Here is a 15,024-nt window from a genome sequence, read left to right on the forward strand (position 1 = left end):
AAATGTATTTACTCAAACACATGTAGCATTAAACTGAACAGTAAAATAACAGTTTTTTGCTGAAGGGCGAGACAAGGGTGCAGTTTAAGTCCAACCCTGTTCAACGTCTACATCAATGAACTAGCAGTGTTGTTGGAACAATCTGCAGCCCCTGGACTCGCCCTCAATGATGAGGTCAGATTCCTGCTCTACACAGGTGCCATTGTCCTACTGTCACTAACAGAGCAAGGTCTACAGGAACAACTTAACATTCTTTGAGAATACAGCATCAGTGGCAATCAACAACAACTTTCAGAAAACCAAAGTTGTGATTTTCCAGAAAAAGACCAGGAATCAGAGCAGCAGACACTCATTCAAATTTAGTCCGGTACAACTAACAGGGACAAAAAAAATCTGTGCCTGTGGTGGATTTGGTCTGGCAGTGAATGCACTAAAAGAAAAACCCTGTAAAGTATTTTAGTCCATAAAATTACAATTCTCTGAAATAAATATTCCTATCCAAATCTTGTGCAAAATATTCAATAGTGTAATTTGACCAATTCCACTATATGGAAGCAAGGTTTGGGGTCCAACCTGTAATTACAATTATAGGCATTGGTAAAAACCCAATAGAAAATTGACACAGAATTCTGCAGAATTATCCTAAATATTCAAAAGAGAGTTCCAAATAATCCATGCAGAGTGGAACTTGGATGATTCTCTTTAATTGTAAATATAAAGAAAAGGACACTAACATTTTGAAATTAACAGCCTTACAAATCAAAGCACTGGAAACCCAAGACCTGAACCCTGAAAAGAGTCCCCTATGTCAGCTGTTAAAAACACTAAACAACCGTATAATGCAAACACACAAGGAAATCAATCAAATTGTTACATAAATGAAAACCTATTTGACAAATTGGGAAAATGAAACAAAAACACTGAATAAACTAAATTTGGCCCTCAAAAGAACATACAAATTGGCAGTATATCTCTACTCTCAGAGATACAAAACAGAGACGGATCCTGACCAAATACAGGCTCAGCGACCACCAATTGGCTATAGAAAAAGGGACAGACAAAAACACATGGCTACTGAAAGAGGAGTGTCTATGTGGTCACTGCACAACAGGGGAGGTAGAGACACTTTTTGATCTACTGTGTGGAATACTCCCAAATAAGAGAAGATTTTTTCTAGAAAATATCTCAATCAATTCCCAACTTCTGTGCATTTACTAATGACATAATGCAGGAATTATTCTGGGTGAGGGAGAACCACAAATATTACTGCCAGATATGGATATGATTGCCATAGTCTGAGGGACATCCCATGACCATTAATTCCCTGAAGTAGTTACATTGTATATACAGTAACTTACAAGTAATACAGTGTAACTATCATCCATGTACAATTGTATTTCATTGCAATAAAACAATCTGAATTTGAATTTGAATTTGAGAGGGGGACGGGAAGAGAGCTCGAGATGGGGGTGGTGGGGGGAGCGAGCGAGCGAGCGAGAGAGAGCAGTAGAGTAGGTGTACTGTTGAATGCTCACCGTGACTTTGAATGTGGTAGAGGTGGCCGGCTCCATGGAGGTGCTTTTGTCCAGAGCGCTGCCCGGCATGCTGCGCCTGCGACCCACCCTCTCAGGAGGGAGCTCTGGGGAGGGGGAGAGGAATTCACAGGTAAGTCATTGCGGCACAATTCAATCAAATTCCAAAAGGTAGACGTTTGCGGTGCTATTATAATCCCGAACAATGTACATATGATCTTCAGAAAGGAGGAACAAGCATAAAATGGAAAAGGTATACACTTGGCTCTGGCTTCACCTAAATGATTTGTGTTTGAGATGCGCTACACATTGCATTCTGCATAAACAAACAGGTAATGAGAGAAAGGTAGAAGCAGAGTTCGCATGGAAAACTGCCATCCCTGACAGACTACGAAATCCATGCTTGTTCTCTCTGTGTGTCGGTATCTGTTCTAAGTTGATACAACGAGAGATACGTTTCACTCTTATTTCTGCCTCTGTGGGAAAGATAAGGCTCTAACAAGAAGGCGCACCTCTGAGCTCCCTCATTTATCGCCTCAAACTTTCTCACAGAGGAAGGAGAAAACAGATAATCACTGCATTCAATTACATGAGAATATTCTGATATTGTGTAATACTTAACTTCTGGCTTTTAGAAGTTACACATGGGATAAACAAACATAATAGAAAAGTCTAAATACACTGTCTACAAATGTAGTAAGATTAGGGAGGCAATAAATAGGCCATAGTGGCAAAATAATTACAATTTAGAAATTAAACACGGGAGTGATAGATGTGCAGAAGATGAACGTGCAAGTAGAAATACTGGGGTGCAAAGGAGCAAAAAAATAAATAACAATATGGGGATGAGGTAGTTGGGTGGGCGATTTACAGATGGGCTATGTACAGGTAATGAACAGTAAACTGCTCTGACAGCTGATGCTTAAAGTTAGTGAGGGAGATATGAGTCTCCAGCTTCAGTGTTTTTGCAAATCATTCCAGTCATTGGCAGCAGAGAACTGGAAGGAAAGGCGGCCAAACGAGGCATTGGCTTTGGGGTGACCAGTGAAATATACCTGCTGGAGCGCGTGCTACGGGTGGGTGCTGCTATGGTGACTAGTGAGCTGAGATGAGGCGGGGCTTTACCTAGCAAAGACTTACAGATGACCTGGAGACAGTGGGTTTGGCGACGAATATGAAGCAAGGGCCAGCCAATGAGAGCATACAGGTCGCAGTGGTGGATAGTATATGGGGCTTTGGTGACAAAACGGATGGCACTGTGATGGACTACATCCAATTTGCTGAGTAGTGTTGGAGGCTATTTTGTAAATGACATCGTCGAAGTCAAGGATCGGTAGGATAGTCAGTTTTACGAGGGTATGTTTGGCAGCATGAGTGAAGGATGTTTTGTTGCCAAATAGGAAGCCAATTCTAGATTTAACTTTGGATTGGAGATGCTTAATGTGAGTCTGGAAGGAGAGTTTACAGTCTAACCAGACACCTAGGTATTTGTAGTTGTCCACATATTCTAAGTCAGAACCGTCCAGCATAGTGATGGGCGGGCGGGCAGGTGCGGGCAGAGATCGGTTGAAGAGCATGCATTTAGTTTTACTTGCATTTAAGAGCAGTTGGAGGTCACGGAAGGAGTGTTGTACGGCATTGAAGCTCCTCTGTAGGTTTGTTAACACAGTGTCCAAAGGGCCAGAAGTAGACAGAATGGTGTCGTCTGAGTAGAGGTGGATCAGAGAATCACAAGCAGCAAGAGCGACATCATTGATGTATACAGAGAAAAGGGTCGGCCTGAAAACTGAAACCTGTGGCACACCCATAGAGACTGCCAGCGGTCCGGACAACAGGCCCTCCGATTTGACACCCTGAACTCCACCTGTGAGATCTCTTCCACCAAGGCACCTTCAAGTTCCCGGACATTTCTGGGGGGAATGGCCCTAGCCCTCACCCTCTGATCCAACAGGTCCCAGATTGAGATCCGGGCTCTTCGCTGGCCATGGCAGAACACTGACATTCCTGTCTTGCAGGAATTCACGCACAGAACGAGCAGTATGGCTGGTGCCATTGTCATGCTGAAGGGTTGTCAGGATGAGCCTGCAGGAAGGGTACCAACAAGGGAGGAGAATGTCTTCTCTGTAACGACAGCAAACTCAGTCCTATGATGCTGTGACACACCGCCCCAGACCATGACGGACCCTCCACCTCCAAATCGATCCCGCTCCAGAGTACAGGCCTCGGTGTAACGCTCATTCCTTCGACGAGAAACGCAAATTCGACCATCACCCCTGGTGAGACAAAACCACGACTCATCAGTGAAGAGCACTTCTCGCCAGCCCTGTCTGGTCCAGCGACGGTGGATTTGTGCCCATAAGCGACGTTGTTGCCGGTGACGTCTGGTGAGGACCTGCCTTACAACAGGCCTACAAGACCTCAGTCCAGCCTCTCTCAGCCTATTGCGGACAGTCTGAGCACTGATGGAGGGATTGTGCGTTCCTGGTGTAACTCGAGCAGTTGTTGTTGCATTCCTGTACCTGTCCCGCAGGTGTGATGTTCGAATGTACCGATCCTGTGCAGGTGTTGTTACACGTGGTCTGCCACTGCGAGGACGATCAGCTGTCCGTCCTGTCTCCCTGTAGCGCTGTCTTAGACATCTCACAGTACGGACATTGCAATTTATTGCCCTGGCCACATCTGCAGTCCTCATGACTCCTTGCAGCATGCCTAAGGCACGTTCACACAGATGAGCAGGGATCCTGGGCATCTTTCTTTTGGTGTGTTTCAGATTCAGTAGAAAGGCCTCTTTAGTGTCCTAAGTTGTCATAACTGTGACCTTAATTGCCTACCGTCTGTAAGCTGTTAGTGTCTTAACGACCCGTCCACAGGTGCATGTTCATTAATTGTTTATGGTTCATTGAACAAGCATGGGAAACAGTGTTTAAACCCTTTACAATGAAGATCTGTGAAATTATTTGGATTTTTACGAATTAAATTTGAAAGACGGGTTCCTGAAAAAGGGATGTTTCTTTTTTTGCTGAGTTTATATGCCTACATAAATTACTGTACAGCCTCTGTAAACTAAAATGTTCCACTGACAGAGCATAGGGTGTTAATCGGTCTTTTAGTGCAGTCAGTCCATGGTGTATAGGCCGGTGGGAGTGCATCCCCTAAGGCAGTGTGAAGAGCCAACCTGGATCAAAGAGAAGTCTTCACTGGAGAGCTGTTATATGACTTATCAAATTACAAACAGTTAACAGCCTACCGCAGCACACCATTGCATCAATCTTTTGTCTGATTTCTTGTTTGATACAGTATCTTTAAAGTGTTTAGACTTAGAGTATAGATACATTTTTATAACCATGTGGTAAAAAGAATGAACCTCAGTATTTTAGTTTTAGCATGCTAGCAGATGCACAATGACTGGAAGTCTATGGGTAATGCTAGTTAGCAATTGCGCTAGTGCTAGTTAGCAACTTCCTTATAACTGCACACAGAGACATAAATATGGTATCAACGAGTTCATCCGACTCTGGGGAAGTAGATAAAGGGCCTCATTGCCAAAATCCCGAAGTATCCCTTTAACACTAACAATCAAAAATGTGCTCCGTCTTCAGACATTTTGGAAATTGGATAAACCAAACAATGCAGTCATGTCCCAAAGGTCTCAGTTTCAGTGCGAGTGTCACACAACAGCACTGTGATGCGAGAAAGATTACCTTTTCTCTCCAAAGCATAAAAGTCAATTTTCCAAAGTGTTTATATGAATACAAAGGAATTCTGAGTAGGGCACTCAGACTCAAGTTCAAAGACGACTTTAAAGAGCAACTCTAGGTACAGATCGTAAACAACGCAGGAAACAACACAGAAAGCTTGTGGTTTTTCATCTCCAAATTGGAAAAATTTACTTTCCCACCACAAATTCTAAGTAAAAGCAAGGGGCAAGCATTATTAGGTTAGGAAAGAGGGGTCCCCTTTCCCCATAGCCTAACCTATACCTGTGTGTAAATTCCTACATGACCAATGAGCCTTTAATTCAGTCCAGAGCGCAAGCCGAAAGGCACAGATCATCAGACAACTTCAGACAAACATTACCAAGGCTGTTTACTGTAGGGCTGACCCCAATTAGTCGACTGGTCTATGGTTTCGTTGATAGGCTGTCAAACAATAATCTTTTGTCGAGAAGTAGGAAATATATATGGGGCCGAGACTAATCCATTGCGCAGCCCGCTGGATGGCACAGTCCAAGAAGAAGGGGATGTTTTAAGATGCGCACCTCTCTCCAGAATGCGCTCTCTCCCATCAATTTGTTTCATAACTTCATTGTGTGAATTGTTTGTGTTTGATTGTTAGTGTCTATCAATTCCCCATTACATACATCACCAGTAGTACATTTACTGTTAATTCCTATAATTTCAAATCTACAATGTTTGTTTGGTTACGTTAATTTGTTAATGCATTCAGTACCTCACTGGGGCCAAGCTTCTTCCATCCAGGACCTCTATACAGGAGGTGTCAGAGGAAGGTCCTAAAAATTGTCAAAGACTCCCGCCACCCTAGTCATAGACTGTTCTCTCGGCTACCGCACGGCAAGCGGTACCGGAGTGCCAAGTCTAGGTACAAAAGGCTTAACAGCTTCTTCCCCCAGGCCATAAGACTTCCGAACAGCTAATCAAAGGTCTACCCAGACCCCTCTGTTACGCTGCTGCTACTCTCTGGTTTATTATGTATGTATAGTCACTTTATCTCTACCTACATGTACATATTACCTCAATTACCGAGACTAAAATTTGATTTGAATATATTATTATTCCAGTATTTTACCGTTCTTATTGTCAGAGTGGACATGTTGTTTGCAGAGCACACAACCTATGCTTGTGAGAAACAAGTTTGTTTATTTAATTCCATTTACAAGTTGTCAATTTAGTCAGTGTCTCTTGTTTGGAGTGCTCCTGTCAATGTTGAGTAAGGACATGCACCTGATTACGCATAGAAGTAAGCCTATAGGCTACTTGGCCTGCATGTACGTAAATGTAGGCATATGAATGTGCCCATCTGGGGATCTGATAGTATTTATGATTGGCTTAACGCACCACCACTAATGAGCTGTGGAGCTTCTCAAAGTAATGTTTTCTTAACCTAAAACAGCAAGCAAACAAAGTCTGTTTTTAGATCCATTGAGAATGACAATAGTTCATCAATGTATTTGACTAATATTTCCATCTCTCTCCCTTTCGATAACCACTCAGCATGAAAGGGAAAAATGTCATGCTCTGATCCAGTGGAAACGTCATAAAATTGGCCTACTTGATGAGCTCTTATCCCTTGCACAAATAGCCTACAGCCGTGTGTCCCGAGCTCACTGGCACAGGAAACTCTGCGGACCAAAGTTGTTACAAATGTTTCAAGTTCGTTGCAGATAGACTATGCGGTAGCCAATGTGATTTATAGGATATATTCTACCTGCAGGTTCCAATGTTTTTATTTGTTGTCTTTATGTAGGCTATTTTTACATGGTTGACAGTGGCAATAGAAGTTCCTTTTTGGGTTTGTATAATTTTTTATTTGGATAGAAAATGTAAATAACCACATGACAATGATTTTGAGATACGAAGACGTTATTATAAATTATATGAAACTGTTCCACGAAAATGTGCATATGAAAACCATAACTGGCACGCAGATCGGTAGAAATAGTAAGATAAATTGGCATTCCACATGAGAAAGGTTGCCGACTCCTCTTTTAGCCTATTACTGGCAACTTCAGGAGAGTAACAGCAGAATCTGCAAAGCCAGCAGGAGCGAGAGGAGGATGGTCGGGTCAGGTTAAGGCTTCTTTCTTCTGGTTATCTTGATCTCTGGCTCCCTCTGGAGTCATGTGTGTCTTATTTCATCAAACAGTGTGCTTAAAGCATCAGACAAGCTCAATACATATAGTTGGTCTTGGTCAACCAATATTCCTTTTTTTTGTCAGGGACAGACCTTGTTTCCTGTGGTAGCCTACTTGCTCACTATTATACATCACACCTTCTCCTGGGATATTTAGGTTAGACAAACTCAGTGAAGAGACAATCAACAATCCTGAGGGATTAATTTTTTGGTGGAGGAGGGCTGTCCCAGAGGATAAAACAGTAGTTGGTTATCCCTGTTTGCAGCTCTGGTCCTACTCCTGGAGTGACTGTGCTGTCTTTGCAGACGGGTCTGACCCATTAGTCTGTATTATTAGGACTTCCTCCCCAAACCGTTCCTCATTGTGCCCGACATTTCAACCTCAGATATACTAACAGTCTGCCAGAAACCTATTCAGACTATTATGACTATTCAGTCATCACTTTGTTGTACTGAGCTGAGCAGCTTCTGATGTCATGTGCTAGACTAGAGAACAGCACTGCACCTACATGTCAGGATACACAATATTCGGGGGGGGAAACAATTCCTGTGAGGGGTTGAGTTCTGCTTCTGAGGGGGCAGGTCAGGAGTCATGCTTGTGGCCTCTCCGGCAGCGTGCCAGTGTCAACTCACAACCTAAAAAATATATTTTTAGGGATACCAGTGCTGAGAGTTCGTCATTGAAGAGCAGTATAGAGGTACAGCCCTGGTGATAGGCTATATTATGATGCAATGTTATTTTTTAGACGTTGACAGCATGTGACCCTACACCCCCAAAGCCTTGACGGGGGAGCACGTGCCGTCAGCCCAGCAACAGTGCTGCTACTGTTACACTCCCAGTCACGTACCCCTCTGAGCCCCTCACATGTCACCCTTGGAACAACAGCCTGTCACACACCCCTCTGAGCCCTCACACGTCACCCTGGAAACAACAGCCAGTCGCACACCCGGGAGTTTGTCCTGGCAACCTGAACATACTAGGAAAAACAAAACCCTACTTATACTAGTCCGGGGATGTGAAACATACGGCCCACATGCCTAATCTGGCCCAAACTACTAAAATGACTCAGTGTCTTTCACAAAACATGCTAAGAGCAAGCTGGTAGAAGACCAGAGGCTGGGGAATGGGTTAGGGCTGTGTCAACACCAGTAGCACAATTTTGGGGCAAAAAAATTAAACATGAAGCGGACTAAACTCTTTGGTTCTTTGAAAACCTGCTGTATGTAAAATAGTGTGCTATAGCTTGGAAAATAAATAAACGCGACTCTGGATGACAACATAAGGATGTTTTTTTTAGAACATTAGGGCTGTTTTCCTAAAGAAGTTAAATCCACTTTCTGTTTTGTTTCCTTGCCATGATACTAACGAGTATCACGATAATGGTATCGTCCCAGCCCAAGCATGTGTCCCATCAGAATTCCCAGATGGAGATAAAAGTGTAGTCTTATGGTATGTTACAGTATGATCTACCTGAGACTGCAGCTTGATCAAGCCGAGTGGAACGGTCTGGAACAGACATGATAACATTACTGCAGGAATGCTAAGGTATGACTGCGTGGCGTTGTGGGGATCCCTCACTGCACAACTGTACATGGACTAGGTTCAAAAACAAGAACTCAAGTTGAATCACCCTTCGAGGAAGCAGTAGGATTAAAAGCAACAAAGGCAGTGCAGTCACTGCGGTGTGATTAAATAAGCCTACATCTATCATCATGACAGAGGCTTTAGCATTATGTTACTGTTACAGCAGGAGATGGACAGACTCAGAGGAGTTGAGTGACTCTTCCTCATTTTTTGTCTCTCTCGCTTTCACTTTGTTTCTTGCTCCATCTCTTTAAAATGCCAAAAGTACAGTACAGATAGACTGCCGATCTCTCTTTGAACTAGAGGTCGACCGATTATGATTTTTCAACGCCGATACCGATTATTGAAGGACCAAAAAAAGCAGATACTGATTAATCGGACGATATATATATATTTGTAATAATGACAATTACAACAATACTGAATGAACACTTATTTTAATATAATACATAAATAAAATCAATTTAGTCTCAAATAAATAATGAAACATGTTTAATTTGGTTTAAATAATGCAAAAACACAGTGTTGGAGAAGAAAGTAAAAGTGCAATATGTGCCATGTAAAAAAGCTAACGTTTAAGTTCCTTGCTCAGATCATGAGAACATATGAAAGCTCGTGGTTCCTTTTAACATGAGTCTTATACTTCTTAACTGGGAATTTTGAAGGTTGTAGTTATTATAGGAATTATAGGACTATTTCTCTCTATACCACTTGTATTTCATATACCTTTGACTAAACAGCGCAATGCTCGAAGCACAGCGAAGAGCTGCTGGCAAACGCAATAAAGTGCTGTTTGAATGAATGCTTACGAGCCTGCTGCTGCCTACCACCGCTCAGTCAGACTGTTCTATCAAATCATAGACTTAATTATAATATCATAAACACACAGCAATACGAGCCTTAGGTCATTAATAAGGTCAAATCCGGAAACTATCATTTCAAAAACATAACGTTTATTCTTTCAGTGAAAAACGAAACCGTTCCGTATTTTATCTAACGGGTGGCATCCCTAAGTCTAAATATTGCTGTTACATTGCAGAATGTTCAATGTTATGTCATAATTATGTAAAATTCTGGCAAATGAATTAGTCTTTGTTAGGAAGAAATGGTCTTCACACAGTTCTAAACGAGCCAGGCGGCCCAAACTGCTGCATATACCCTGACTATGCTTGCACAGAATGCAAGAGAAGTGACACAATTTCAATAGTTAAAATACATTCATGTTAGCAGGCAATATTGACTAAATATGCAGGTTTAACAAAATATACTTGTGTATTGATATTAAGAAAGGCATTGATGTTTATGGTTAGGTACATTGGTGCAACGACAGGGCTTTTTTCGCGAATGCGCTTGTTAAATCATCACCTGTTTGGCGAAGTAGGCTGTGATTTGATGATAAATTAACAGGCACCGCATTGATTATATGCAACGCAGGACAAGCTAGATAAACTAGTAATATCCTCAACCATGTGTAGTTAACTAGTGATTATGTTAAGATTTATTGTTTTTTATAAGTTTAATGCTAGCTAGCAACTTACCTTGGCTCCTTGCTGCACACGCGTAACAGTTGGTCAGCCTGCCACGCAGTCTCCTCGTGGAGTGCAATGTAATCGGCCATAATCGGTGTCCAAAAATGCCGATTACCGATTGTTATGAAAACTTGAAATCGGCCCTAATTAATCGGCCATGCCGATTAATCGGTCGACCTCTACTTTGAACCATGCTCTGCCCAGGAGTAGCTAGACATTGTCTGCTCCCACACAGAGCTGGCTATCATCAACGACTGATGATACTATTACTGACCCTGCAGCATTATGCTATGCCCTGGGCCCATATTCATAAAGCATCTCAGTAGGAGTGCTGATCTAGGATCAGTTCCCCCACAGTTCATATAATCCTATTCATTATGATCCAATCTGATCCTAGATAAGCACTGCTTCTCTGAGATGCTTTGTGAATACTGGCCATGATCTCCTCCCAGGGGCCCATCCACACAAGTAATCCTGTCCTGTCCAAAACAGCCCCAAAGCATTACTGTGTCGGTCTTATTGTCCACCATCTTTCCTTCCCCTGCCCGGGCCACATGGATTTGGTTAGATTTCATTCCATTACCCAAATGAAACTAAGCCTGTGTGTTGATGAACAAATATATGCTCCATCTTTGGCAGGGAGGCAATATGTTTGGAGAAGCCTTTTGGGTGTGTGTGTGTGTGTGTGTGTGTGTGTGTGTGTGTGTGGCTTAAAGATAGAGCTGGGACCCACTTCCTCCCCATAAAGGCATTATTTCGCCCACACAAAACTGTGCAGATTAAATGCTCCCACATACCACTCCAGAATGAGGAATTTCGACAACTAAATAGGCTACACTCTTCATTCAGAAGATAAACTGATATAAATCATATAGTCTTCTTTGGACACAGTGATTACATAATGTATATAAGGAAAGAAACAGCTGATCAACATGTATAGTCTCTAGAAAAAATGTCATTCATTTGTTAAAAGAGACAACTGGACAGAATCGACAGAAGAGAGAAAAAAAAGTGACAGGATACACTTACTGCAGGGATCAACTAGATCCAGCTGTGGGATGATTTGTTCTTGAGTGGATGGTCAGGGGCCCGGAACATAACTACAATTATAAACTGGGTGGTTCAATCCCTGAATTCTGATGGGCTGAAAGCCATGGTATATCACACCATATACCACGGGTATGACAAAACATTTTGTTTTACTGCTCTAATTACAATGGTAACCAGTTTATAATAGCAATAAGGCCCTTCAGGGGTTTGTGATATATCACCAATATACCACGGCTAAGGGCTGTGTCTAGGCACACCACATTGCGCCTAAGAACTGCCCTTAGCTGTGGAATATTGGCCATATAACCACATCTCCTCGGGGCTTCATCTAAATTTGACCAAAACATAATTACAACTTTGGGGGGGGGGGGGGGGGGCAAATAAAAGTAGCAGTATCATATAATTTCAGTTATTCAAAGCAATATTCCCTGTGTTGGTTATGCAGTCTGGCTCCATCAATAGATACAAGACATTTCCTCTCCTCCTACTGCACATGGCCCTGAGGGTCACACATTCTCATCCCCCACAACCGCTTTCTACTGTGGTGAATATTCTATTAGTCCTATCGCAATAGGAGACAGTAAGCTAAGCATAGTAAAGGGATGGACACCATTTGTGTGGCTGTTAACCTGTATATCACCTCAGTATGTGTAAGCATTGAAAATGGATCCACAGGATTTTGGATGTCTCAGCAGGTTTCCATCCAACCTTTTTATGCGAGTAAAGTACGTCAGATAAAATAATGTAATGACGGGCCTGATGGAAACAGCAAATTTGTCCGTAAACTTTCCAAACGTCTACAAAATAAATACGCTAGACAAGGTGGGATATTTTTGTGTCGGTAAAATGTATTAGACAGTGGTGGGTGATAGGAATCAAATTAAGCTGGTAATGTTTCGGTATATCTATTCTGTGGTGCCTCTAGTCATGGCCCCAAATGTTTCCATGCAGCGCCCTCCTTTGGAGAAGGGGAGAAGTGCTAGGGTGGATTATCAAAGGCTCATCCGGGCTCTTAAGTGTGCACTCCCTCAGTCTGCGCTTACTTACACCAATCCAATGTTATTCATTCCATGAGTGGAGTGTACAAGTATACACTTTGGGTAGGGATTCGGAACACAGCCCATGTATCTCTTTCCCTACTACTGATGAGGTAGTGTTTCATGATGTTATTAGTAAATTGCTTTCAATTTGCTAACAACATCATTCACGGAAAACCTTCAAAAACATCCCTCAAGAGACTAGGGTATCACAGGAGGTTGGTGGCACCTTAATTGGGGAGGACAGGCTCGTGGTAATGGCTGGGGTGGAATAAGTGGAACGGTATCAAATACATGAAACACATGGGTTGATGCCATTCCATTTGCTCCGTTCCAGCCATTATTATGAGCCGTCCTCCCCTCAGCAGCTTCCACTGTAGGCGATAAGACAAAATGACTAAAAACATCTCTTTCCGTATTTTTCCATCAATGACAAAACACAAGGTTTCAATTAATTAAAAGGCTGTAACACAGCCTACAGTAGTATCTTTGAACAGTCACAGTCTTCAGCACAGTGGTAACTACACAGGACATCAGCTTGCTTCATTACACATGCAGAGAACAGAGGAGAAACCGCCTGTGTGTTGAGAGCGGCAGAAGCTATTGTGTACATTTGACAGATCCTAATGAATTATAGGATGACGTTGAAGACACTGTTTGTTTTATCTCTGGACCACAGTGGCCTGGAGATGAATACATTTAGAGACAGGGGAGAACATTGGCACCACCGTACAAGCATGTATGTGCCAGCATAACAAAAACAGATTCATTATCTATGCATGAACTTGCATTTTGTGAATGTAAATAATGAGTTGATTTGTGATGTGAATCATAATGGCATTGTCATTGCTAATGTTCTCTGCATCTGCCTTTTAACATGATAAACCTACAAAAAGACCTTCATCAGCTCAGTTTGATTTGAATGGTTTCAATAGGCTTCATTCATCTGAGACAAGATGACAGAATTAACACACACACACCAAAAGCCATACATCTCCGTGTGAGCACAACAGGATTATAAACTCAGCAAAAAAAAAGAAAAGGCCCTTTATTAGGACCCTGTCTTTCAAAGATAATACGTAAAAATCCAAATAACTTCACAGATCTTCATTGTAAAGGGTTTAAACACTGTTTCCCATGCTTGTTCAATGAACCATAAACAATTAATGAACATGCACCTGTGGAACGGTTGTTAAGACACTAACAGCTTACAGACGGTAGGCAATTAAGGTCACAGTTATGAAAACTTAGGACACTAAAGAGGCCTTTCTACTGACTCTGAAAAACACCAAAAGAAAGATACCCAAGGTCCCTGCTCATCTGCGTAAACATGCCTTAGGCATGCTGCAAGGAGTCATGAGGACTGCAGATGTGGCCAGGGCAATAAATTACAAGGTCCGTACTGTGAGACGTCTAAGACAGCGCTACAGGGAGACAGGATGGACAGCTGATCGTCCTCGCAGTGGCAGACCACGTGTAACAACACCTGCACAGGATCAGTACATCCGAACATCACACCTGCGGGACAGGTACAGGATGGCAACAACTGCCCGAATTACACCAGGAATGCACAATCCCTCCATCAGTGCTCAGACTGTCCGCAATAGGCTGAGAGAGGCTGTGCTGAGGGCTTGTAGGCCTGTTGTAAGGCAGGTCCTCACCAGACGTCACTGGCAACAACGCCTATGGGCACAAACCCACCGTCGCTGGACCAGACAGGACTGGCAAAAAGTGCTCTTCACTGACGTGTCTCGGTTTTGTCTCACCAGGGGTGATGGTCGGATTCGCGTTTATCGTCGAAGGAATGAGCGTTACACCGAGGCCTGTACTCTGGAGCGGGATCGATTTGGAGGTGGAGGGTCCGTCATGGTCTGGGGCGGTGTGTCACAGCATCATTGGACTGAGCTTGTTGTCATTGCAGGCAATCTCAACGCTGTGCGTTAAAGGGAAGACAACTTCCTCCCTCATGTGGTACCCTTCCTGCAAGCTCATCCTGACATGACCCTCCAGCATGACAATACCACCAGCCATACTGCTCGTTCTGTGCGTGATGTCCTACAAGACAGGAATGTCAGTGTTCTGCCATGGCCAGCGAAGAGCCCGGATCTCAATCCCATTGAGCACGTCTGGGACCTGTTGGATCGGAGGGTGAGGGCTAGGGCCATTCCCCCCAGAAATGTCCGGGAACTTGCAGGTGCCTTGGTGGAAGAGTGGGGTAACATCTCACAGCAAGAACTGGCAAATCTGGTGCAGTCCATGAGGAGGAGATGCACTGCAGTGCTTAATGCAGCTGGTGGCCACACCAGATACTGACTGTTACTTTTGATTTTGACCCACCCTTTGTTCACAAACACATTATTCCATTTCTGTTAGTCACATGTCTGTGGAACTTGTTCAGTTTATTTCTCAGTTGTTGAATC

General features: G+C 43.0%; 1 protein-coding gene across 2 annotated transcripts in view; it reads right to left on the bottom strand.

Annotated features, from left to right (window-relative positions):
• Window positions 1–15,024, bottom strand: part of LOC139577142 (disabled homolog 2-interacting protein-like) — a 103,308-nt gene that overhangs the window by 64,429 nt on the left and 23,855 nt on the right. For both annotated transcript variants that reach the window (XM_071404003.1, XM_071404001.1), the window contains one exon: window positions 1,536–1,639. In XM_071404003.1, the coding sequence (XP_071260104.1) occupies window positions 1,536–1,639 (104 nt within the window). The remainder of the gene's footprint in view (window positions 1–1,535; window positions 1,640–15,024) is intronic.

The sequence above is a fragment of the Salvelinus alpinus genome, chromosome 5 (genome assembly GCF_045679555.1).
Source record: "Salvelinus alpinus chromosome 5, SLU_Salpinus.1, whole genome shotgun sequence".
In the NCBI taxonomy this organism is placed as follows: domain Eukaryota; kingdom Metazoa; phylum Chordata; class Actinopteri; order Salmoniformes; family Salmonidae; genus Salvelinus; species Salvelinus alpinus.